This window comes from Lepidochelys olivacea (assembly GCF_965140295.1).
Source record: "Lepidochelys olivacea isolate rLepOli2 genome assembly, chromosome: 1".
NCBI classification, from domain to species: Eukaryota; Metazoa; Chordata; order Testudines; family Cheloniidae; genus Lepidochelys; species Lepidochelys olivacea.
In genome coordinates this window covers 230,060,728-230,088,254 of record NC_140411.1, presented here as the reverse complement: position 1 = coordinate 230,088,254, position 27,527 = coordinate 230,060,728, and the positions used below count along the sequence as shown (strand labels likewise).

The window sequence follows — 27,527 nt, the reverse complement described above, 5'->3', positions numbered from 1 at the left end:
AGGGGGGTTTGCTGGTATAGCTCTTTTGGTATACAGTAGCTACCCTGGGAAGCCCTTTTCAGTGTGGAGATAGCTTTTGTTATCTGGAGACGTGTGAAACTTGTCTCAGTTAGACTAATTTTTTTGCATAACTTTTGTGAGCCTTTATTAAAACATCTGTTGGGTTCTTCCCAGACATGGATACATTTTTCAATCTTGAATAATTTGTTTTTGTTGCTGTCTCCATTGTGTGTTTGTGAGTTGTCTTGGTCTCTTTTGTGTGTGTGTTGTAAGTTATTTTTCCCCTCCTGCTTCATTTCTGTATCTCATTAACGGACTATTGGTGTGAAGGGGAAAACGGTGACGCAGAATTGTTACCAAAAAACCCTGTGAATACACTTCAGAGTTCACCATGTTGAGAGTACCCCAGCAAATGAATGTTCACACAGGCATGTGCACTAGAACTGTGAATAATCCTGATCTGAACTTTGCAGCTTCATTTTTATTTGCTTTCATGGGACAGTTTCTTATTTTCAGAAACTCTGGCATGTGGAATATTATGATAAACCTGAAGCTTAAACCTCAGAGCAAACATAGCCACACGGGGAATGGAAGATGATGAAATAAGACCTGCTATTAGGTGTCTCTGACTATCTGCATAAGTGATCAGTGCCTTTTGAACCTCTTACTCCTCTCTGCACTTCAGTATTCTCTTTGATAAGCCATTGTGATCGCTTAATGGTAGGGGAATGTGACTGTGCCCTGGCTAATGGGCAAAGATGACTAACCGGGGACTTCTTGTGGGCTAAGTGCAACCTTTAAAAATTGTGTGTCAGCTGTTGCCTTGAGCTGACCGCGATGGACTTATGGCTTCTTTGTCTCTCTTTACAGAACGTGAGGTATGTTGCAAATTTCATGCTGGGAGTTCATCCTTCTTGAATTTCATGCTACGAAGCAAAGTATTTTTTCTCCCCCTACTCTCCCCTCCACATAACTGCTGCTGCCTTGTTCTCTCCTCCCAAGTCACCATGACCAAATTAACCCAAGTTTGACTGGCCAGGCATGTCAGTCCCTGTCCAGCTGCCATTCTGCCTTTAACGTTTGCACTGCCCACACTGCACTGCAGAGGTACGCTCCGGACCATCGCATACTGTAGGGAGCCAAAATGGCAGGGCTGCTTTGTAAAAAACGCAAAAAAGGAGGTACGCGAAAGGATTTGTCATGCACAAAACTCTAAGGTTTGTAAGCTACCTGTGTGGAGCAGAGATCTTGCTGTGAGCTTCTGGCTTTCTGTAAGTGAGGCTCTGCCGGCGGGACTGTCTCTTAGAATTTGCTTTATTGAAATGGCAGCACTTTGCTCTGACTAGGCACTTCCTTCAGAAATAGGACAGAACCTTTTGCTCTTGTGGAATTCAGCCCAGCAAATTGGATTTCAAGACCAAACATGTTTCTTCAACTGTGTGTGAGGTGGGCACTGGGTGCCTAATGCATGACTGTATTTATTTCCACCTTTAACTTTTTCTTTATCTGTTTTTGAGCCCTTAGCATAGAAGTGGTGTTGTGGAAAGGAGGAGATTTTATTTGCTAAAAATACTTTACTTTGTTCTGATTTCAAAATGTATTTCTTGCATTTTAAAAATATCTCCTTCCTTATCTACTCTGATCAGAGAGCTTCCTTTTTTAATCAAACTCCTGGGGGAATAAAAGCAATTTAGCTGCATTTTAAAAGTAGGCTTGGCAGAATTTTATTTTTCTGGACAATTTCGATGGATAATAGCAACGATTATTTTAAAGCATTTTTTTCAATTTCAGTTGTCATAGTTGTGGGAAATTATGGGGGGAGGCCAGACAATAATGCTTTAATGGCGGCAGATAGGATTCCAAATGTTAAGCTTTATAACCTGATACAACATCAGATGTCAAAAACGTGCAAAGTAAATGTCCTTAAATCAAACCATAATAAGTTCTCAAATAGCATTTTTCTGACTTTGCTGTTCTGTAAATTTTGACGATTAGTGATGGAAATACTTTTTCTGTGTGTGTGTGTGTGTGTGTGTGTATGGTGAAGATGACGTTTGCTGACATTTACTGATTTAAAAAATGTAATCCTTCCAAGTCTCTTCAAAAGACTATCTTGTTTAAATGTAGTTTTCTGAAAGCATCTTGAGTATTTATTTAGCGCACAGTGGGTGTGAGGTACTCTAAAATATATTTGTTCTCCAGGGCAATGACTGTCTCATCATCTATCTTTCCCTAACATTCAGGGCAGGGAGGCACTGGTCCTGATGGGATATTTTGGGTGCTACAGTAATGATGTAAATGCTACTAATAATGAAGATAAAACTTCTGCCATGAAGAGTTAATAATTTAGACTGGGATTTTCAAAGGCAACTTGGTTGAATGGGATTTGGGTGTCCAAATCTCTTGGGAAGCTCTTGAAAATCTCCATGTTCCAGATCTGCAAAACCTTATTTGTGAGTATTCCTACTTGCACGTGTATTTCCATTGACTTCTCAGCATAAGGACTATTTGAGGGAGTAAGGTTTTGCAGGATTGAGCCCTTAGTGGGCACATAGAGAGGATGCCATGCTATGAAAAGACACTCAACTTAGCATGTGACTTTTTAGTTCTGTGATTTCTTGTTTAGGGGAATTTTGAAAAAATTAATAAAATCCAGGTGTCTTTAGTGTCTTTTTTTTAATTAACTATGTATAAGTAAAAAGCTACAGTATATACAACACATTCCATATATAGTAGAGGATGCAGTTTTGCTCCTGTCCTTTTGCAAGAAGTATACAATACCAAAAGTGAGCTGTACCTTCTTACCGGCAGCACACACTCTTGTTGCATATTAACTCTAGCAGGTCACTTTAACATGGATCTTAATCCATAGGCTCTCAAAATGTATGAATCTGGCATTTGTTGCTTCTGGGGACATAAGGACAACATATGGCATTCAGGAAATTTATACTTACTTGATAGTCTGCCAGAAAGCAGAAACTAGTTCACCTCTTGAAATCCTCATTAGGAAAAGTGATAAATGGTTTTAAGTGCCTTCTCTTTGGATGCCAGTGAAATGTTGCATGGAGATTATCACGTGTGTGTCCCAAGCATTCTAATTCTCTGTTATCCTCTTTCTGTATGGTGGGGAGGTGGAGAGTGGTGACATGGGACTTTTTGTGACATGTGTAATATATATATAAATGGCTAGAGTATATGGGTTGATTTCACTGCATGAAAGGGGAGTAGGGATATATTTTTAAAGAACTGCCTGATGGGAGATTGATGGGGTTTAGATTGCCTTTTTCCCTAGGAAAGGACTGCTCTTTTGAGCTTGTGGTTATTTCCCAGTTTGTATGGATATCCTTGCTTTGCCCCAAAAGAGCCTCAAGGACTTTGGCCTCCTGTGTAGTCTCCTGCACAGACAATGAAAACATTCTTGTCACTCCTGGAGTGATGTTGCTCTTTTTTGGTAGGTCGGAGAAGGACTGGTTATCTGCAAACTTAAAGTTCTGCTTTTACTGTGCCTTGGAACCTAGGTCTTTGTATCCCTGTCCACCACACTCTTCCTCGGTGGCCAATGCTATGTGAAGCTGGTGATAGTGTAATGCTGGCAAACCGCAGTCGTCAGCAGGTGGAATCAAACCTGGGATTTCTGGAGCTTAATGCATGAGCCTCTACTGCATGAGCTAAAAGCCATATGGCCCTTAGCTAAGGCTATAGAGCAGACTCATTAATCTCGCTCTCAGTGGTTTCGTTGCCACTCAATGGGACAGAACACCACATCCAGAAGGTGTATGCGTTACATACTTCCCCTAGCTGAGGAAGTGCATCCCGAGCTTCAGAGACTTCCCAGTTGAAATCCCGGACAAGCCTCCACTTGTAACGTCGACAGACCCCCAGTTGTTGGCAGGTGGCATTGAACCTGGGACCTCTGGAGCTATAGGAATGAAACGAAAGCCATATGGCTGTTAGTTAAGGCTGTAGAGCAGACTCATTAATCTCTCTCTCAGTGGTCTCAGTGCCACTCGATGGGACAGAACACCACACCCAGGAGGTGTGTGGGTTACAATAGGCAAACCTAAAAAGGTTGGGAGAAACATCCATAAATGTGGCAGCTTATCTACCACCCTAATGTATTCTAACTTTTTCTTGGTCTGTTAATCTCATGAGAACAGGAGATTTCTAGCATTTCATGGTAAAAGCAGATTAAGGATAAATAGGACCAGGATCCACCATAATTTTGAGATTTTCCCCCTTACGTAGTCCTGTCTCTCCCCTATCCAATAGTCCTTTGCTAACTCTCACTGCTCTTGATGATATTCTTTTTTCCACTCCTGGGTTCCTGATCTTCCTTCAAAGCGTGATAGCCTAGGGAGACCAGATCCTAAGGATTCTACCTTAATTCTACTGCCGCCTTCAGATGGGTCCGAAATACTGCAAGAGCTGCTTTCTCATGATATTTTGGCATTTCCACCTTCACTCCTCACCGTGACCATGCAGTGCAGAAGGATGTGAAACTGAACATGTCAGCAGCAGCAAAAGTTATCCAAGCTTCAACCTGGGGGGGTGAAGATTGATCGTGTGTTTTTATTTTTTACTGGACTTTATCCATCCCTAACCACGGTGTAGCACCAGGCCCTGCAATGGGTTGTTGTCAGCAGAGATTGAACATGGTGCCTCTGGATCTAGTAGCATGAACCTTCTCTTCTTGAGCTAAAGTAAACCAGCTGTTAGCCAAGGCTGGTAGCAGGCTCATCAATCTCTATACCAGCCACTAGTAGAGATCAGCAGAGCACCACACTGAGCTGCTGTGTATTACAGTAGCCTACATAGTTTCCTTGTACAGTGCTTTTGTCTTATTTCAAACCCATCTGTTCCTTTAACTTAAAATAAGTGGTTGATTTTGTTATCCATAGGAGCTTTAAAGTGAATATCCGTTAATAACATGTGATGATACTAATAGCACATACAATTCTTTTGCTTTTTTTCTAACTGTGCACAAGCACTGTTATTCCATCCAACACTGGTGAGAGTTAGGTATGTTAATATTAGTAGCTGAAAGGCCATACTGCTGCAGCAGTGTAATTTGTAAAGTTGTGTGTTTTTAAAAAAACTAAAAGAAGCTGTAAATGGCTGAACATCCCAGTGCTGATTGAACCTGGTGATATGCTAAACAAAAAGGGCTCTCAGCCATGCCTGTAGCCGTTTCCATCCGTTCATACTGACTCAACAGACATTCTAGGCTTCAGAGAGACAGTTGGGATTATTTCGTGGGTCAGTTGTGTTGATTTGTTTGTAGGAGGATTGTGTGGGGAGATGTGTTGATTTGTGTGAGTTGTGAATGGGATGGGGGCGGGGGTGGTGTTGCCATGAGGGGTTATGTATGTTTGGGTTATTATATGTGCTGGTTGTGGTGTTGTGTGGGTGGTTTTGAGGAACTGTGACAGCTGCGCCAAGTAATCCACCATCTCTTCAGTCTCCCTCATACAACCAATGAAATTGTTGTTGAACGAAAATTAGCTGTAAAGAAAGGGTGGTGATTCGTTGAGTTACTGCGGATATTGCAGTGGAATAGGACTCTTGGAGTATCATAGATACATGCCTTACTGTCACATGGGTGTAATTCATAAAATCAAAATGGCTGAGAACTTAACAACTGGATGGTAACAGACCGTGAATGCCGGCATAAGTGAACCCAGTGGTATTCTGGGCAAAAATAACTTTCAGCCATGCTTGCTGCTGTTTCCATCGCTTCCCCCGATTCAACAGACATTCTAGGCTTCAGAGGGGCATACAGAGTGACAGTCCTGGAAACTTGCTCTAAAGATCCATTTTAGAAATGGCTGAATGGAGACTCAGACTAGTTGAGCGACTTCCCCAAGATCCTACGGAGAGGTCAGTGGCAGCTTTGGGTTTACAGCTTGAGTTCAAAGATTCCAGTCTTATGCTTGATCCCCTAGCCCATACTATGCCTCTTTATAATGTCAGTGCCAGTGTTGGACTAAAACCCCTTTTGCTGTTTCTCAAGTCTTCCTTGGGCTCTTTCAGGCTTTTTGTTAATTATAGTTGCACATAGTGATCCTTGCAGGTGGAAATAGGGTGACCAGATATCAAGTGTGAAAAATCAGGACCGGGTAGGGGGTAATAGGAGCCTATATAAGAAAAAGACCCCAAAATCGGGATTGTCCCTATAAATTCGGGACATCTGGTCACCGTAGGTGGAAAAGATTATTCTTATCGTCATAGAAGAACTAGTGTTTAGTTCCCCTTTCTGTCTCATGTGCAGCCCCATGAGGTGCACAAAAGGAACAATCTTTACTCCAGACTGAGAGAGAGTCCACAGAGCTCTAATCACTTCCCAGTGTGGGAAATGGAAATTCTGAGTTAGTCTTTACTGCAAGCTCAAGATCCTGCAAAATAACTTCCGCTAAATCACCAGGCTAACCAGCTGTTTATGAAACGGCAAAATGTTTTGACTCTCTGATTCTATTCCACAGCGGCTGTGGTTCTTATTTCCATAAGCTGTAAACTTGCTTTGAAATGGGCCTGCCGGGTGTATTCTCCCACTGTAGCTAAAAATTGTGTAAAATGTACAAAATTCTGCGTTTACAAAAGTTTTTTTTCTTTTTTTCTTTTTCCTTTCTTCTCTTCAGTGAGCGACCTGCAGGAAGAGGGCAAAAATGCTATCAACGCTCCAATGTCTCCCACCGCCATTGATATCCACCCTGAAGATACCCTATTAGGTACAGTATTAATGCTACAGGCATAAGTGGGTGTGTGTTAATGGAGATCAGTATGTGCGTAGTTATTGAACATTGAAGTTAATTGAAGCCAATAGAAATGAGCATGAGCTATGGTATGTAAAATGTAAAATAAAAATTAGAAGGGCTGAGAGAAAATTTGAACAGCAGCGAGTCCACTACTCAAGTATGTTAGAGCCAGGAAGCTAGCAAGAGAATTGGACTATCAGGAAGACAAGGGCATTGCGGAGAAACTAACTGATTTCTTTGCATCATTCCATATCACAGAGGATATTGAGGAAATACCTAACCTGGAACTAAAGTCTTTTCAGGTAATGAGGATGAGACACTGTCAGAGATTGACATATCAAAAGAGGAGGCCTTGGAACAAACAGCTAAATTAAAGGGCAGCAAGCCACCAGGGGTCGTGTTCCAAGACTTCTGAAAGAATGAATTGGCTGAAGTGCTCATATAAATATTGAAACTCTCATTTATATCACTTACACCCTCCAGGTTCCTGGTGTAGTAACACATACTGTACCGAACTTTAACAAAGGTGCTAGTGGTGATCCTAGGAATTACAGACCATTGAGCCTTACTCCAGTACCAGAGAAACTGTAAGCAACAGTAATTAAAAATAGAATTATAAAACACCTAGATGATCATATGATAAGACAGACAAGCATAGCATCTGTAAAGGATGCCAATCTACTAGAACTTGAGAATGTCAGTGAAACAGTGGATAAAAGAGGAGCCCATAAATATAATTTTATTTGAACTTTCAAGAAGTTTTTGGCAAAATGCCACATATTAAGGAAACCAAGGGCAGGTCTACACGAGAAGCACTAGATCGGCGCAGCTGCACCAGTGCTGCTGTGCACCAGCACATCTGGTGAAGACGCTGTATGCCGATGGCAGAGTGCTCTCCTGTCGGCATAATTTTTCCACCTCTGTGCGAGGCGGACGTTATGTCTGCAGGAGAGCGTCTCCCACCAATGTGGCGCTGCTGTGGACAGCGCTTAGGTCTTGTGTCGCTCAGGGGGGTGTCTTTTTCACGCTCCTGAGCGAGGTAAGAGGTGGATTTACACGGTAGTGTAGACCTGACCTAAGTAGTCTTGGGATGAGATGAAAAGTACTGTTGTGGTTCAGAATACAGTGGTTTCTGGTCAAGAGACAGAAAATAGAGTAGGAACAATTTTCAACATACCAAAAGTTTTCATGGTGGGGTGTGCCAAGGTTCTTGCCAAGGTCTGATGTTTTTAGTGTATTCCATTAATGATCTGAAAAAGGAGGTGAGCAGTGAGATGGAAAAACGAGCAGATAGCGTATTTAAGGTAGTTACGATTAGAGTAGTCTCTGAGGAAATCCAGAGGGACCCAATTAAGCTAGATGACTGGGCAGCATGATGGCACTGTTATTCAGTGTTGACCAGTGCAAAGTTTTGCACACCAGAAAGAATAATTTGAAATCCTCACACATCGTGCTGGCTTCTAAATTAACTAACAACAAGAAAAAAAACCTGGCGTCATTGTGGGCATCTCAATGGGAACATTGGCTTATAGCAGGGATTGGCAACCTTTGGCATGCAGCCCTTCAGGGAAATCCGCTGGTGGGCCTGCACGGTTTGTTTACCTGTAGCGTCCGCAAGTTCGGCCGAACGCAGCTCCCAGTGTTCCAGGCCAATGGGGGCTGCAGGAAGTGGCGCAGGCTGAGGGATGTGCTGGCCACCGCTTCCTGCAGCCCCCATTGGTTTGGAACAGTGAACCGCGGCCAGTGAGAGCTGCGATTGGCCAAATCTGCAGAGGCCGCAGGTAAACAAACTGTCCCGGCTTGCCAGCGGATTTCCCTGACGGGCCGTGTGGCAAAGGTTGCCGATCCCTGGCTTATAGTGTAGCAGTGGTCAAAAAAGCAAATAAATGCTAGGAAGTATAAATAATTAGACCGAATATAATTCTGAATATATATCTTGTTATACTTACCTGGCCCCGTCACCATAATATCTGAGCACCTCACAATCTTCAATGTATTTATCCTCACAACACCCCTGTGAAGTAGGCAAGTTCTGTTATCCTATTGTACAAATGGGGAACTGAGGCAGAGAGAGACTAAGGCTATGTATTTATCCTCACCTCACCCCTGTGAGGTAGGGAATTCCTGTTATTCCCATTGTACTAATGGGGAACTGAGGCACACAAGGGTATGTCTCTACTAGCACTTTGGTCAGCAAAACTTTTGTCAGTTGGGGTGTGAAAAAAACACACCCCTGACCAACATAAGTTTCACTGACAGTGTGGACAGTGCCATGTAGCTTCCACTGCTTGTTGGGAGTGATTTTTTTATGCCAGTGGGAGAATTCTTTGCTGCTGGCAGAGAGCAGCTACATGGAAGACCTTATAGTGGTGCAGCTGCAGCAGTACAGCCTTGCGGTCCATTGTGTAGACATAGCCTCAGTTACTTGCCCAAACTCACACGGAGTGTGAGAACTGGGAATTGAACATGGGTGTCGCAGCTCCAGGTCTCTAGGCCTAGCCACTAGACCATTCTTTTTCTCAAAGTACGTATTAAATAAATGGATAATACATTCCAGCCTTGAATGCTATATTGGGTTCTGGTCATCCCATCTCACAAATGATGATATAGAAAAAATAGAAGGGGACTAAATATGGGTCTGGAGAATGAACAGAGGGTGGGAGAGATTGAAAAGATGATAAATGTTTAGTTTGTAGAAGACAAATAAGAGGAGCTATGCTAGAGGTATATAAAATAATTAATGCAATAGAGGAGGTAAATTGAGAGCTTCTATTTATCTTTTCTGATAGTATGAGAACAAGAAGGCGCACATTGAAATTAAAAAGCAACAAGTTTAAAATGATAAAAGGAAATGTTTTCCTCCTATCAATATATATTTTAACCTGTGGAACTCATTGGCACAGGATGTCACTGAGGTAAATAATTCTGAGCAGTTGAAAAAAGGAGTAACTGTTTATATGGATAATGGGAAAACCCACAGTTACATTAAATAGGCAAAGGAAACCAGAGAGACAAACCTGCATTCTTCTGGGCATAAGCCAGGCACTGACTGACCAGAATGGGGAAGAAAACTAACTTCTGTAGAGGTTATTCCATAATGGAATAAAGGCGGGGGACCTAATGCTGCCTTCTGCTGCATCTGGTATTGACTCATTTCAGAGATGGGATACAAGGCCTTTATATAAAAAGAAACAAAAAGAGCTTCTCTAATTCCCTCCGCTGTTAACTATTAAAGGTGGGAGGGAGAGACTGAGAAAGATTAGGGCCCCACACAGGAAATGTGGGTGTTGCACAAACATGGGTGAGATCTCTTTTGAAAGTTCCAGCTTGCAATCTTATGGACTGGGCGTGTGCTGGGTGTAACTTCCTCAGCATTAGCCTGCTTGACTCATCCCAGTAGCCAAGAGGAAGTAAAGAACCAAAAGAAACTGGAAACCTTACAGAATCAGAAGCTCTTCCTAGGTTTGTGGAAAATTTGGCAAACGTTTTCAACGTTCAGTTTGATTGTTTTTTAATAGATTGTGCACCCTGCAAAGAACTGAGCTCAAATGTCTGGGCAGGTATAGGGAAACCCCACTCAATTGTACAGTCTCTCATATCCACCCAGTGTGAGTGCAGAGCTTCATCACTAACAGCAGTGTAACTGTAATACTGGGACAGTGGGTCGTTGTGTTCTGGTGCCTGAATAGTGGTGCAGGTCAGAGGGCTCTCTGTCCATGGCACTGTGGCCATCAAAACTCCTTTTTGTGACCATAATATTGTTTGTGTGGTTGACCACATTGTGGTACTATGTGTTGGCATCTCTGTCCATCTTCCATTCATGTGTACATCAAGGCAACACAAAGGGTAAGTCCACACTGCAAAGAGCCTCCCAGCCTGTGCAGAGGGATTCATGCTAGCTCTGCTCAAGCTAGAGTGCTAAAAATGGCTGAGTAGACCAGGTCAGGTGGCAGCACGGGGGGTCGGGTGGAGCTGCTGCCTGGGCCAGTGTCCACGCTGCTGTTTTTAGCATGTTAGCTTGAGCGGAGCTAGCATAAGTCAGTCTGCCTGGGCAGGTAGGCTCACTCGCAGCTGTAGAGTAGACCTACTCAAGCAGGCCTGGCTTCTTAAACGGTACAGTGAGATGTGAGGCATGTGTTTCATGTATCAAAGGCTTCTGCCTCATAAATCTTAGGCAAGTGTATGCTATGGGCTTCTGGCCCGTGGAAGTCAATGGAAATTTTGCCATTGACTTCCAGCAGGTCTGGATTTCATCCTGTATGTCTATGTGCACAGCTAAAGTTAAACCCTCCCGTTCTGTTTTAGCTGCAGAGCAGTGGATCATGTAACAAGGCTGTGATGCTGCATTCCTGTTGCAGTGTAGCAGCTGTGCTTTCATTTCCACTTATAGGAGCTGTTCTAAACTAAATCACAACTGTCATTTCAGCAACAAAGGAGATTACAATGAGGAAAGGTGGGGAGGGCTGAATTTGCTAGTTGAAATGGAGCACCAGAATTTAACAGGCTGTAACAACATTGCTCCTTAATATTCACGTCTAGGATAGAATGTTGTGTGCACCTACAGATGCATTCAGTTATGGTGGGGAAAGACATAGTGGGAGCCTTTGTTTGAATGTATTTGTTACCAGTTCAACAAAGTGTTGGCTCAGTGGACAAAACCTCAAATGCAATCATCTTTCTAAAATTAATCTTTACTCCTCCCTCTCCCTCTTCTGTTCCTTTGTCTCCTCTCTTCCTTTGGATTTTTTTGTCTTTCACCTTCTCTTCTCTTTCCTCTTCCTTGTTTTATCTGTCTCGCCTCTCCTCCCTTCACCCATGTGTTATGGAGACCCTCCTCAAGCTCAGAAGAGCTAGATAGGTCTTCCCCCAGAGCCTGTTGGCATGGTTCTTTCAGTTGGCCCAAGAAACTGTGTAGAAAGACACTCCCTACGCTTCCTTGCCAGTGGCTTTAGCTACAGTACTCTTAGCTGTTGCTAACACTGAGGAACTAAGCTGGGTCCCCAGTTCTGATGCAGCCAGCCACCTCCTCAATGCCTTCTAACTGTCCCACCCCACTCTACTTCCCATGTGTATGTCTTCCTTGTTCTCTTCCACTCATTCCACTCCACTTTCCTGTTCTGTGTCCCTGTTCCGTTTCTATCTCCTTTTTGTGTCTTTTCCCTTCTCCTCCCATCCTTCCCAAATTGTGTTGGTCTGGCAGCTCCTTGGTGGTAGAAGGAGAAAATATTTCTCTCCTTTCCACTCTTCAGCTCCACAGCAATGGAGCAGATTGCACCTCTGCTAAACTTGCTCTGGGCACTTTCCTCCAGGCACAACTGAATTTGACCTAAATCTTTGTCAGTTTCACGCTTGGTATTGCTGCCGGACATTGACTCAGCATTATGTGCAGTTGCAGCAGACTAAGTTCAGTCCTCACTAGCTAGCAAATTCTACAGTAGAATTTGAAAAGGCAGGAGAAAGGAGGATGACCCATAATCCAGCATCACCCCTGTTACAGGGAGCACAATGCAGTGAGCTTACTGGGTTCTTTGGGATGCTGCAGTCTAGTGATGTAGCTTAAAATGAAAACTAAATAACTGAGGAAAGGATAAAATGATCATCATTGTTAGCTGGGTGCCACTAATGCGCTCTGGTCCATCTGGAGAAAGACATAGCCCTGCCCCAAGGAGCCTACATTATATAGGAGACTAGCTGATACAGCCTGACACACACTATGCTGCGTGATCTGATGAAGGCCAGTTGAATCTTATTTTAGGGAAGTTAATACTGTGTAATCCTTCAGTGTATCTCTAAAGAATTCCCCATGCTTTGATCACTTGATGTTCCCTCACTAGTATGATGATTAGACTTTGCCATTTCTTAATCAACTTCCAGACAACTTTATAAATAATAGCTCCTGCAGTATCCTCGACAGTGTGTTCATGTCATGGCTCTCACTAGACATTTCCCTTCTCAATGGCCAGAGGAAAATGAGGAACGTACCATGATTGATCCCAACTCCAAAGAAGACTCCAAGTTCAAAGAACTGATCAAGGTAGGAAGTAAATACTTGTCTTGTTTTTCTTTCATGAAAAAATCTTTAGATCGCTATATGTAATCCTTTGCAAACCAGAGATATATATCTATGTAAAGGGATAATAATTCATGAACTGTCTTGGATATTGAGGTCACGTACAAGTGCTAGGAAGTAAAGCCAACAGCAAAGAAGATATGAGAAGAGGTTGGCAGACATCTGAGAGCCTGAGGATGCCAAGGGAGGGGAGATGAAGGCTACAGTTTCATCCCTTTAAATACTGAAGTGAGGCAGAATTCAGCTTGAATCTAGCAATGATCACAATGCCATTCCTCATGATGTGAGAGACTGGGCTCCCTGTCACTGTGATAGCAGGGAAAACAGTTTTGGAAGGTGTGAGTTTGGGTTACAGGAAAGGAGTGCAGATGGATGAAATGTAGGGGAGGAACAGGATTTTTCGCTGGGTGTGAAATTCTGCCATGGTGGAGGAGGGCCCATGCTCTATGTTGTGGAGCCCCAGCAGTGCTCCTGTTCCAGGAAGGGGGAAGGTGAAATGGTTGTGCAGGGTGGTCTTCATATTTGCGCACTGGGGGAGTGGGTCCAGGCTAGGTCCAAGTGGAGAGGAGCGTTGAGAGTATAGGACTATTGGCATTGCCATAATGAGTAGACCTGAGGTCCATCTTGTCCAGCATGCTGTCCTCTATGATGACTAGAGCCAGATGCTTCAGAGGAAGATGTAAGAACCCCACAGTAGGCAGAGGTGGCATAATCTGCCCCCCGCCTTAGGTGTCTCATTCTGGTCTCTTAAAACTAGAGATTGGCTTACGGTTAAGATCTAAAGCTTGAAGTTTAACATCCCTTCCACTATATTTTGTTGTTTATTATGCTCACTCTGGATGGTCTTGGTATCCATATAAATATCTAGTCTCTTTTTGAATTCTTGGCCTCAATGACCCCCTGTGGCAATGAGTTCCACAGAATAATTACGTGTTGTGTGAACATTATTTTCTTTTGCTGGTCTTGAATTTTCCTCCTTTCAATTTCATTGAATGTCCCTTTGCTTTTGTGTTATGAGACAGGGAGAATAGAAGCTTCTGATCTACCTGTGTGCTAGAGGAGGGACTGGATCTGTGGTTGTCATATATCCAGTAGCTGGGAGCATCTGCACTAGGTGTGTGGAGGGGCAGCAGCTGTTGTTCTAGCTCAGGATCTGTAGTGTTGCCCCACAGCCTGTCCTATAACGGTTGTAGACTCCATCCCACTGCAGCCCGAGTTCCGCACACATTTACTCATGCTCTGTGTGAGGTGGAGGAGTCTAACCCAGAGTGTGTAGCATTTAGAAGGGCCAGTTTAAGGGTTAGGGCGTTGAGGTTAACGGAGTGAAGGTTGGAGCAGAGAGAGAGGTGTTGGCAGGTTTGTACCCTAATGCAGTGGTTCTCAACCAGGGATCTGGGGGTGGGGGGGCCGTGAGCAGGTTTCAGGGGGCCACGAAGCGGGACCAGTGTGAGACTTGCTGGGGCCCAGGGCAGAAAGCTGAAGCCCCATCGCATGGGACTGAAGCCTGGGGCTCTGAGTCCCACCACCCGGGGCTGAAGCTGAAGCCTAAGCCTGAGCAATGTAACTTTGCCGGGGCCCCAGTGACATGGGGCCCCAGGCAATTGCCCAGCTTGCTACCCCCTAATGCCGGCCCTGGCTTTTATATGCAGAAAACCAGTTATTGTGGCACAGGTGGACTGTGAAGTTTTTATAGCATGTTGGGGGGGGGGGGGGCTCCGAAAGAGAGAGGTTGAGAACCCCTGCCCTAATGCATGCTTTCTTCCCAGAAGCTTTCATGCTCCTACTACTTTCTTACTACATTTCCTGTACTTGCCTCTCTGCGTGCGAGGCTTTTGGTTTATATTGCTTTGGATAGAAACCACAGTGCAATAATGCTTAGATGTGTCAGAAAAATCTGGATTATGTAATCCCATGAAGGAGGCAAGGACGTGTGCTTTGATGCATTCTTGTCAGGGTATCTTTACATCACTGGAGTGAATGCATGCTTCAAAGAAATACCACAGCAGCCTATGTATGTACTTACAACACACCCATCATTGTATTATCAGCACTGCAGTGGCAAGACATCGCTTTAGAAACATAACTGCAGCTTCCTGTCCAGTTGCAAATCCATCTTTAGAGAGGAGCTGTGTGCAAGTACACGTGATATTATTCCCATTGAATATGTTGTAGAATCTCACTCATACTCACTGTGTTAATCCTCAGACGCAACAGTGCTTGCAAAAACCCTACTGGTCTTGTGCCGCTATTCCAAACTGTACTACAGGGTGTTCATGGCTGTCCTACGAATAATCAAAACTGAACGAGTGTGGTCAGAATAAGTGAACCAAGCACACTCTGGAATGCAGTACACTTGATTTAAAATCTTGTTAGTTTGCTACAAGGTCTGTTCCTGATCCTGTTGAAATCAGTGGGAGCTTTGCTATTGAATTTAGTGAGACTTGAAGCCCTTATGGTGTGGTCAGGTATGAATCTTTTGAGTCATTAATACAAATTAGCAAGATTCTCCTCCCCTCAAAATCTGACTAGAGCAAGGATGAAGACTTGAGCCCTGATATTGTAATGTACTCCTCATAGGCACAAAGGTCTCTATGCATGGGTTACATTGCAGGATCGGGGCCTGGTTCACCATTACTCAGCACAGTTGCTTACAAATCAGACTGGTAAGATTTTACTCCCACTTTGAGCAATGGAGAACTGATCCCTATGTCCTGGAAACCACTAGGGGCTGTTTCCTCTGGACCATCCAAAAAGAGCCTTGTGTTTATTCTTGTGGGGCTACTCCAGAGAGGAGAGCCATATATAAATGTAAATATTCGTTAACCATTCACAAGCTTAATTTAAAGCAGGAGTTGGAAAGGCATAGTTGGAAAGGAATCTGAGGACGAACTTGGTGTGAGACTGTGAGGCAGAGAGGGGATTGAATTATGCTGTGATTGTACCTGAATGACTTAATGAAAGTGTGGTGGGTTGATCTTCTCTTTGCTTTGTATTCTTTTAATGGGTCACTAAGCTGTCTATTACTATTGTTGTTTATTATTTGAGTTGTGGTAGCACCTAAGAACCCTAACTGGGACCAGGACCCCATTTTGCTAGATTCTGTACAAACCCAGAACAAGACAGTCTGTGCTCCACAGGGCTTACAATCTAAGATCACCATTAAATAAAGAGGGAAAAACTGAATAGTGACTTTTATAGCTTTAATTTTGATCCTAAACCTTTTCAGGATTTCTTTCCCCTCTCTAAAAAGCGGATACATCTACAGTATTTTTAATCCCTCTTCTTAATTTTTCCCACTCCACTCACATACACGCTCACAAATCAATGTTGTGAAAAGCAGAGTCGGGGCAGGGAAGCCCCTGGGAAAATGAACCAGGGAATCTAATAGTGACATATAGTTTAATACCTTTTGGCTCCACAGAAAAGGATGTTTAATCTCTTCTTCCCTGCTGCAATAAGAATTGTATCCGTAGTGGATTAAGCACCTCAGGCTTTTGTTTGCATTTGGAAGTGATTAAAACATAACTGTCCTAGCTCTGGGGGAGACAGACTGTAGAATCCCACTGTAATGCAGAAAGAACAAAAGGGAAAATAACTTTTCATCTCAGCTAAAGCAAGCATAGTAAATCTCTTATACTAAATGGCTGCTGTGTGGAGAACTCTATAATAGATGCTTTGACTGCTCTTACAGAACTGAAAATGAGCACAAGCTAGAGGTGGGCTTACAAAAGAAAAAAAGTGATGTGTAGTATAATTATATATTTTAAAAATAGTCTGGCACAATGGGTCAGGAGGAAATCCAGCTGCAAAGAACAACTAGATAATCAAATAAATCCCATCAGTGGCCATCAGTCCTTGTTTTCCACTTCATTTGCATCTGCGTGTAGCGAATTACAGTTCTGGTCTTGGTAGAACTGTAGGTTCTGATTAGAGTTGTATGAAATTTACTAGATGGCCCAAAGCTGGAAGCTCAGATCAAAACATAAGAACTGAGGCAATAATTCATAGTAAATAGCTTATCCAGGAATTTTTGGACTTTCTTGCTGTGGGTGACCTTCTTAAACTTTTCTCAAACTCATTTGTTCTTGGTCTGTGGCTTATTTGCAAACAATTTTATGTGAGTATTTGGAATTCAGCTTTGATGGTTACTTTTGATTGGTCACTTGGGTTGCTTGGTGTCAAGGTTCCTTCCCCACTCTGAACTCTAGGGTACAGATGTGGGGATCTGCATGAAATCCTCCTAAGCTTACTTTTACCAGCTAAGGTACAAACTTTTACCTTTTGCCCTTGGACTTTCGCTGCCACCACCAAACGTCTAACCGGGTTTTTTATTAGGAAAGAGCCATTTGGAAACGTCTTTCCCCCCCAAAATCCTCCCAAATCTTACCCCCTTTTTTCTGGGGAAGGTTTGATAAAAATCCTCACCAATTTGCATAGGTGACCACAGACCCAAACCCTTGGATCTTAAGAACAAGGAAAAAGCATTCAGTTTCTTAAAAGAAGAATTTTAATAGAAGAAAAAGTAAAAAAGAATCACCTCTGTAAACTCAGGATGGTAAATACCTTACAGGGTAATTAGATTCAAAACACAGAGAATCCCTCTAGGCAAAACCTTAAGTTACAAAAAGACACACAGACAGGAATATCCGTTCCGTTCAGCACAGCTTATTTCCTCAGCCATTTTTAAGAAATCATAATCTAACGCATATCTAGCTAGATTACGTACTAAGTTCTAAGACTCCATTCCTGTTCTGTCCCCGGCAAAAGCATCACCCAGACAGTCAGAGAGGCTTCTTTCTTCCTCCTCCCAGCTTTTGAAAGTATCTTGTCTCCTCATTGGTCATTTTGGTCAGGTGCCAGCGAGGTTATCCTAGCTTCTTAACCCTTTACAGGTGAAAGGATTCTTCCTCAGGCCAGGAGGGATTTTAAAGGTGTTTACCCTTCCCTTTATATTTAAAGGCACTTGGTATGTGGCTCTTCTCTGATTAGATAAGCATGTCATAATTCTTAGGGCTTGTCTCCATGACCCTGCAGTTTGGATTATCAGGGTGTGAACTGTAGCGCACACCAAAGTGCTGCATTGTAAATGCCCCAGGTGGACATAAATTAATGCAAACTAGGTACCTTTTCGTTTGCACCAGCAGCGTCCACATGGGGCAGTTACAACCCATCACTTTGGTGTGCACGTCAGTGTACGCCCCTGTAAACTGAAGTCTGGGGCCATGTAGACAAGCCCTTATTATCAGGTTTCCAATATGAATGTTCTTGTTTACATATTTAACATTTGTTTGCCGTTAATATCCTGACTCGCTGCTTTAAGATTCTCTGTTTTGGTGAACATTCCTACCATTAAATTGTTTACTAGAGTAAACACCGAAGTGATGTGAACATAGTTGAAACCAATCCATTTAAATAATTCTAATGTGTACTCAGGGATATTTGTAAGCTATTCCAGTTCTACTGAACAACTTCAAATATTGTGATCTTGAGAGTAATGCAGATTTGAATCCCCTTTAACTCTCACATCTATGTGTTCTGTTGTTTGTTGGATCCAAAACTGGAAGGGGCCTAACTTTTGGTTCTGGTCCAGATGGAGCCAAAGAGTGTAATTTCCAAAAGTGTCTAAGACCCAGATTTTTAAAGGATTTAGGCATTTCTCTACTCAGTATTACAATTCTTAACTGACTTAGGTGCCTACATCTCACTGAAAGTCAGTGGGATTTAGGCTCCTAAATCAATTAGCACTTTTGAAAACTTTATCCAAAATCTCATGTAAACACCTATTCTCTTAGATTTCCCCCATTCAAGATGAGGGAGATCTTGCAACATCTGTGTTATAGTTTCAGGATTAACTGCACCTTTGGTATCCCTCCTTGATGGCATCCACTTAAGGTTTAGACTTCCCAGCACTCACTTCTCTTGGTGTGGAGAACTGGCCTCTCTCCTGTTAGTCAGGGGGGTTTAGGCTTGCAGTCCCTCTGCACCTTCCTGTGGTTTTTCCAACAGATCTGAGCAGGGTACAGAACCTGTCATTAACTTTTTTCTCCAGAGGCTATAACACTGTACACCGATTTACCAACAAGCCTTCACAAAGCTACATTTATTCTTAGGGCAAAAGCATTACAGAAAAAAACCTATAAAAACAATAAAAGAATCTACACACATGCTAAATGCTTACCAGAGGTTATTCCCAACCCCAACATAAGGCTCTGGTGGGCGTCAGTCTTTCAAACCCCACAACTGGCTTTGCCCCTTGGTTACAAGTTCATGTCAGTTTTTAAATTGGGAACCAGAAACCGACTGATACCGATTGGTCAGTTCAGCTCTTTCTTGATGCAGCTCTTGTGCCTTTGATCTCCAGTCTCTGGGTACAGGTCAATGGCCCTCTCCTCAGGATGTAGCTTCAAAAGGCTGTTTTTTTGCACAACCAGGGTTGCGGCATTTGGATTAATCACTCCTCAGGGATTCCCCACTTACTGTCTCAAAAGTCCATGCCTGTCTGGCATAATTGAAGGAGTTTGAACTCCGTACACTTCCCAGGTCTCACATCTGTCACAATTAGGGTGACCAGACAGCAACTGTGAAAAATCAGGACAAAGGTTGGAGAGTGCCTGTATAAGACAAAGCCCCAAATATCAGGAGTGTCCCTATAAAATCAGGACATCTGGTCACCCTAGTTACAATCAGCTGATCTTACAAGGTTTTGCCATTTAGGGTCAAAATCTTGCAAAGATAGCTTGGAGTATTTTGTTGTTGTCAAATTTAAACCTGAAACCTATCCCTTTCAGGTTCAGATTCGACAGCAACCAAACCTTTCAAGTTATTTTTGACACAGAAACCTTGTAAAATCAACTGATGTTGCAAGATGTTTTGGACCTTGAACACTCTCTCCTAAACTGAATCCTGCTCCAAGCAATGATACTTGGTCAAGCCCTGATTTTAACAAACATTTTCATTTAGTTTTCACTCCTTCAAGGTTAAATGCATAGTTTGGGTAAGTCAGATCTGATGAAGACAAAAATTAAATTTCAACCATTAAGCTGTGAGCTTTGAGCATGGGTTTGCGAGTTTTCACAGAGGCCTACCATGTGACTAACCAGTGCAAGTTTTGTTCAAAAAAGCTAGATGTTCAGTCTTAAAAATAAAAAAACGCTTGTCCAGAAACAGCCTGCACTGAAGGTTTAGCCAAAAGGCTTGCAGACTTGCATGACACCAGCAGTTTCCACACTCAACCACAAAGTGAGCTAAGCTCTCTTGTTTTTTGCATGCTTTCACATTTTCTTGCGCAAGGCTCTTCCAACTCTTGTTTTAATGACCTTTTGCTTGGAGTTGGCTTTCTTTGCTCGGCTTCCTGCTTTCCCATTGTGCCAAGTGCTCTTACGTACTCGTTTTGTTTTTATTTTGTGTTCTTTATTTGCAACAGCGGTGACCTAGGGCTCTTTGTCCTTGATCTCTGCAAGTTTGCTCTGAACAAGTTTCAACGTGTTCTGGGGCAGGCAGCCTTTCTAATAAAGCACTTTATGGGACTGGTGAAGTTTGATGCAAAAAATGAGCGTACCTGTCCATAATACGAGTCAGCCAGGCAGACCAGATTTTTTTTTTTCCTTGTAGGATATTCACACCATTTTATTTCTGGGTTCTGCCTGTAGCAATTTCAATTTTCAACCCAGCACTCGATAATAAAACATGGCTCATTAAATCAGACATAAGAGTTTGTCCTAAAAGTGGTTTAATAAATATGTGTGTCAAAATTTAAAGCACCACTGGCATGTTTATGCAATTTATTATGCATATATGTGTCTGGGGATCTGATACAGTTGCAGATTGTTTTTATATGTCTCTGTCTGTATGAGGCAGCAGGTGAGGTGATGGTGGGGAGAGGAGTTGATTTTATTGCAGTTTTAAAACTGCTACTAGCCAAATACTGTAGAACACTTAAGAGAAATTCCACTTTTAGGAATTTAAGGCCCTGATCCAATAAAACACTTAAGCATGCATGTAACTTTGAGCACACAGATTCTCCCACTGACTCCAGTGGGACTACTCACATGCTCAGTTAAGTACATGCTTAAGTGCTTTGTTGTGTCTGAACCTATATTGAGCTGCTTAAACAGTCAACTATTACAGAAAATTCGCTAGATTGTGTCTGTCTTTGTGTAAATGGGAGACTTGGAAGACATGAAGAGTTACGCCTCTGTGGGCAATGAATCAGAAAAAAATTCTGTCTCTGTTGTACCTTTTAAATAAACCAAATTACTCCTGTTTCTCCTCTTGAAAGAGTTAAAAAGATCCAATGCAAAGAGCATTTGTTCAGGTTTCCTCAGCAAGACAAGCTTTTGCAATCAGGAAATCAATGGGCGATCTGGCTAACTTTGGTTTTTGAAAACTGCAGCTCTTGTCATTCTCTGAGGGCTTTTTCAAAAAGGTTCAGATGGATTATTTTTTAATTACAAAATCATTTTCTCTAGGAGGGCTGATATTGTGGGCTGCATATTAAATGAGTTTTCACATTTATTGCCTTTTCTCCCCTTTTCAAATGTAGCCATTGTATTAATTTTTTTAGAAACCTGCCAACTAGTCCTTGTTTTATTTCTCTCTCTCCTTTATGTGTTTTTGCCAAGAGGTCTTTTTTATTCTAAATTTAAACTGTGAGTGCTGTAACTTTAACTCCTTACATAGGGTAACATTTTCCAAAGTACTTAAGTGACTTGGGAAGTCAATGGGATTTAGGTTCCTATTTTGAAAATGGTGCTTGGTGCTCCTAATTCACATAGATCCTTTTGAAATCTGTTTACCCATGGTCTCTCTCTCTCTCAATCTCTTCTCTGTCACTATTGTGATACGAGAAAGGTGATGAAGTAACTTCAGTCACAATCTTTTGTGCTAGATTTTAAAGAGCTTAGCACCCAAAAATTGCCATTGTTCCAATGGAAGCTGCTGTGGGCTGAGAACTTTTGCACATTTGAAACTCTAACCACTTCATTCAGGCTCTAAATGCACTTAAAAAAAGAAAAAAGAAATCTGGCCTTCTTCTTTTAAGGAATGATGCTAACCGTGTATTTCTTTATGGCTTCTTTCTCGCTAAACATTTTCTATTGCTGTCCAACAGTTATCAAGGTGATGTAGTTCAGGAAGAGGCTACAATATCTCTATTTTACCATCTGAGACAAGAAAGTATCTAGTTAATTGGGAGTTGCTTTTTACTGGAGTTAGTGAACGGTCTGTAATGCTAAAGGAGGCCTGTCTTCCTCTCCCACCCAATCCCCATTTCCTTCTTCTCTTCCTTTCACTGTAATGGCTCCTTCCTACCTTAAAAAAACTACTGTAACCTCGTTCTCCCCCTTACCAACGAGACTGTACTGCCCTGCTGCCCCCAGAAAAGAGCTATAAGTTAGTTCCTTGACCTAGTCTGCAAGGGCTGCTCTGGTAACGTGCACTGCCCTATTGTGCAATGCCTTCCAAACTCTTCTACACAGGTTGCACCCCACTTACTCTGCCTTGGCTGGGTGTAATCTTTGGCCAGCTGACAATGGCTGGGATTGTCAAAAGAGCCTAAGGCAGTAGGACACCTAGTTCATGTTGAAAACTGAGAGGATGTGAGTGCCTAACTCCCGTAGGCTCTTTTGAAAAATCTCAGTCTAAATGTCGAGGAGAAGAACAGAGGGGTTGGTGCCCCTATCAAGACACGGCCTGAGAAGAGATCACGGAAGGGCTATGACATGTGGTGCACAGAGGAGAGGATGGACACTTTATTGTATACGTTGAGGAAGTGATGTTTGCTTGGCTGGAGTGAATGACAAAGCAGATACACGTAGCTTCTTTATGAACTCGCGGAGGAGCAATGTCTAAACTATTGCAGAGCACTCAGTCATCAGATGCCTTTAAACTCTATCTCTCTCCTGCCCCCCCCCATTGAAAAATACGTTACACATGAGTCTCTTTAGTCATGTGCTTATATCCTGCACAGCATTAAAGAGCTGCTGCTATTGTCTCACGGAAATCTGTTCAAAACATTTTTAATTAAAAAAAAAAAAAAGACTTGTAGAGCATTCTTTTTATTACCAAGTTTCTTTTGCTTCCAGGCAGCTTAAAGCAAAGGGTAGATGTGATGTTCATACCCGCAAACCTATCCCAGTTCACCCTGAGTCAAGGGCTTGCTATGTTGTCCAGCTGAAACTTGTGAAAAATTGTGCTCTATTTTTAGCCCTGATTTTAGTAGCTCTGTTAATTTCTACAGTATCATGGAGACCTTTAAGAATCATGTTAGAGGTGCACATGTATAAGGATCTCAAAGCGATTTATGAATATTAAGGACTTGTCTACATGGCACTGGCAAAGCACCCTAGAAGGGTGTGTGTTTTTTTTTTTAAAGCGTTCTAATGTGCTGCACTTTAACTGGCCCATGTAGATCCTGCTGGCACACCTTACATTTTAGACCCCTGCCCTAAAAGGTGCCTATTTTGTGTTAACATGAGCTAGGTACCTTTTACAGCATGCCAGCCATGTCTACATGGGGCAATTAGAGTGCAGCACATTAGTGTGCTTTACCAATTACATCTCTCTGGCGCACTTCGCTGGCCCCATGTAGACAAGCCCTAAGTGTGTGTCTCTGCTGCTGTGCAGTAGCTTAATACAGCTGAACCTCACTAACTTGTATAAATTAGCCAAATACACCTTGTAACCAGCACACCCGAAATGCCTGTTTCTTCCAGTGTTGCTGACTCTTGTGATTTTTGTCACAAGTCTTGCAGTATTTGTTTTTTAAGCCCAGCTCCTGTCATCGCAGGATTACATAAAAATCTCAGCTTGCATGTAGAAAAACAAAGTAAGATCCAAAAGCTCATGGTTGTGGAGAAAAGGTGGAAATGTGGATTCTAACCAGAAAGCAAATCAATGGAATTTTGTATATATAACATTTAAAACCTTATGATTTTTAAGCCATTCTCATGATTTTTGGGGGCCCTGACTCATGGTTTTTGAAGACTTGAGGTTGGCAATACTGCCTCTCCACTTATAAGCAAAGATTTAATAGCAGAAAGCAAGGTCTCTTATTACAAAAATTACATTACTTCAGCAAAATGTACTTTAATATAGAGAGCTTAACATAGTCAACTGGAGTAAAACAAGTGATGAACTACTTTTTTCCCATGCTAATGCCAACTAAACAAAGACATTTCACTGTTTTGCCTGTTACTTTTAAGGGGGTTATTTCTGGGGCTTGACAAACTTAATATTGTTCCTTTTTTAAAAGATTCTTTATGCTCCTTCCTGCTTCAGTTAGCACATGCAAGGTTTTATAGTTAAGCTAATTTAGCATATGGGACCTGTCACGCACAGTACAGAGTGACTGCCAGACTGGCCCAGCTGACTAGCATTTTGGTTCCACACTACTCTGTCTGTCTATATTGTGCTGTGGGTGCACTATGTAAAGTCTCATTCAGGTCACCAGACTCCCAGTATTAGGGGCTTTGTCTTATATATGCAACTATTGCCTCCCGCCCTCTCCTCCAGAAGTGTCCTGATTTTTCACACTTGCTATCTGGTCAAGCAACTTCTCATCCATTTATTGCTTGGGTTGATAAAGGACTAGGATTATTCTTCAGGGAGCCTGTTTAGCCTATAGTAGGAGCTAGAGCTTATTGCCTTTGTAAAACACCCGTTCCTGTCTGGCCAATGGCCAAACAGTTGTAAAATACTGTTTAGTGTGTATATATACTGCTGCTCTGCTGTGCTCAGGTCTTTCTGACTGGTTTAGAGATCTTTTTAAAGCGCAATACTGTATTAATTACATATAACAGAGATTTAGCTCAAGTAGTGGTAGCCTGTGTTTTGGGAGCAAAAGGATCTGAATGGAATAATAGATGACAGTGAGCTGTATATTTTCATCACCTATTACTGACTGGCTCTAGAGAGGGAGAGGATTCTTGTGAGATCTGGGCTCCCAAAAAAGTTGAAGCATCTCTTCACCACCTGAGCTCTCTATTGTTTGGAAGTAAATATACAAGATGATTATTCATGCAGGGTTACCTGTTTCTGGTCCTTACTTTGATCACTGCTTGTGATACAAGTAACACACTTCAGTGATTAGACACTTGCCTCCCATCTCCATTCTCCCAGGTTCTAATTGACTGGATTAATGATGTCCTGGTGGAAGAGAGAATCATCGTTAAGCAGCTGGAAGAGGACCTTTATGATGGGCAAGTGCTGCAGAAGCTTTTGGGTGAGTTGAAGCTACAGAAGGGGGGCTTTGCAAAGAAGTCAGCCCCTTTGGTTTGATGGCTAGTTGCCCCCCACAGACTAGCTGTCTGCAGCTTTGGTAAAGTTAAATATTCAGCCCATCCCCCTTGGCAATCCATTTAATAAATTATAATGGTTCATCTTTCAGCCCATCCACCAACTTTAGATCTAGTGTGTCCACTTTTGAAAGTCTTTGGGCTGAGAGCAATCCATTTAATAAATTATAATGGTTCATATATTCAGCCCATCCACCTTGGCAATCAGGCACAGCGTCAGCCTGTCCTATCTTTCTGCCCATCTGTTCTGTTCATGTGACCAGGTAGGGGATTGGAATAGACGAGAATCCTGCTCCCCAGAATGTGTGATTCATGCTGATGTCTAAACTCCGTCCGCTCAGGAGAACATCCCAGATAGATGAAATGGGGGGGAGGAGACATGTGCTAACCTTGGTCAATCAAAGTGAAACTGGCCTAACTTTAGATCTAGTGTGTCCACTTTTGAAAGTCTTTGGGCTGAGAGCAATCCATTTCATAAATTATAATGGTTCATCTTTCAGGTCAGACTGGACGCTCTTTCAAAAATTAACTTTGTACGATGTGGCATGAGTGGGGTACACACACTGTGCCCTTACACGTGTCTTGGGTTTGGGGGAGAGAGGATCTTCAGTCAATCAGTAGGTTAAGTAAATAGTTATTCTATCTATCACTCGGCATCCCCCTTACACCTTCACTTCTCCATTTGCAACCATTGTCCCCTAATAGCTTCTACCCAGAATCCTTTGTGTCTCAGAGGAGGTGCTGCAGGAATCAATGCAGTGGTTCATAAGCTAGAAGCACCCCATGGAGAGACGTAGGCTATATGTGCGCTACAGACTTTCTAGCGGCACTGCTGTACCGCTACAGCTGTGCTTCTGTAAGGTCTCCCGTGCAGCCGCTCTTTGCCAGCAGGAGAGACCTCTCCTGTCGACATAGCGCTGTCCACACCAGCACTTTTGTCGGTGAAATTTGTGTTGGTCCTGGGTGTGTATTTTTCACACCCGACTGACAAAAGATTTACCGAAAAAAGTGATATTGTAGACCAAGCCTCAGAGCTTCAAGTAGTAGAAGATCAGAGACATGCTAGAGAAACAGGCTCATAGTTTCCTTAATTCTTGTGAGCCACAGATTGAGAGTGACTGCCCATGGAACGTTTTCAGTGATCTGGAGGGGCTGGAGTGAGGGGTTTCAATTATGCTAATTTCATTAGGCTTTATGGATGCTTTTTTCTGAGTTTCCCCCATGTGCCACTTAGAAAGAGCCCCACAATGTTCCAGTAAACATTCACAAAATCTTTTAAACATTGATTAACAATAACGGCTTTATTATGCAATGAAAACTCCTCAAAACACAGCTTGTGGGAGCTCAATAAAATGGGAGGAGAACTTTCTAAATTTTTTTTAAACTATTTATTTAGGAAGTTTTAACAAGTTTACAGATCCTTGTCCTGTAAATGTCAGAAACAAAACAAACATTACAACAATTAGCTTTTGTGTAAAGAGACGCTATCTAGGAATATAGTCACTAGCTCTTTTCTAGCTAACAGGGTGTTACCATATTACAGAGTGACCATCATTACAATACCTGTGTTGCTTCTAGTGACTTTATGAAATGGAGTGAAATCTCTATGCACATGTAGTTAACAGACCAGGTATCTCTCTCAAATATTAATATTAAAAAAAAACAAAAACAAAAAACAGTTGGATAGTTGTGCTAGGAGCTTCTTTTCTTTTTGCAGGTGAACTCTGAATACTGAATAAAAAGTAACCCAATATTTAAGTGACTATCTGTCCCCTGTCTATTTTGCTGGGCACGTAATCAGTGTGTCAATTTTTCCAGAACCACAACCTCTTATATTTATATATAATTAATTTTGGAACCATTCCTCAGTGGTTGGTCTATTTTTCTTTTTCCAATGAGAAGCTAGCAATGGCCAAGCAGCTACTAGCAGATGAGAGATTAATTCTTCATTTCCTTTCAGGGGTGCTGGAACAATTTGTATAGTGGGGGTGCTGAGATCCATAGAACCAAACTGCAAACCCTGTACATAATGGAAACCACTTCAAGCCAGGGGTTGTGGCAGCACCCCCAGCACCCCTAGTTCCAGCACTGATGTTTCCTTTGTGTGACCATATCCCCTAAGAAGCCCCAGGAGGATTACCAAAGGATCATTTGGTAATAAATATTCAACCATTTGTGATATTTGGTTACAAATTGCATCCCGATATTCTCTAATGACTGGACATGTCCACCATATATGCATGAAATCTCCTTTTTTGCCAGTTTCTCCAACGTTTCCCCCCATTCAGTCTTTCTCTATTTTTTGACTTTGGTCTAAGTGTTTGTATGGTTGGGGCCATTGAAACAGTATTTTAAATAATTTTTCTTTTTTAGTGCTACAGACTGAGGTTGCTGGTCCTCTTTTCCACATCA

At 42.4% G+C, this 27,527-nt stretch overlaps 1 protein-coding gene across 1 annotated transcript in view; it reads left to right on the top strand.

Annotated features, from left to right (window-relative positions):
• PARVB (parvin beta) overlaps window positions 1-27,527 on the top strand; it is a 97,467-nt gene that overhangs the window by 29,771 nt on the left and 40,169 nt on the right. The window contains exons 2-4 of the mRNA XM_084648885.1: window positions 6,636-6,725; window positions 12,716-12,786; window positions 24,940-25,042. Coding sequence (XP_084505011.1) covers window positions 6,636-6,725; window positions 12,716-12,786; window positions 24,940-25,042 — 264 coding nt within the window. The remainder of the gene's footprint in view (window positions 1-6,635; window positions 6,726-12,715; window positions 12,787-24,939; window positions 25,043-27,527) is intronic.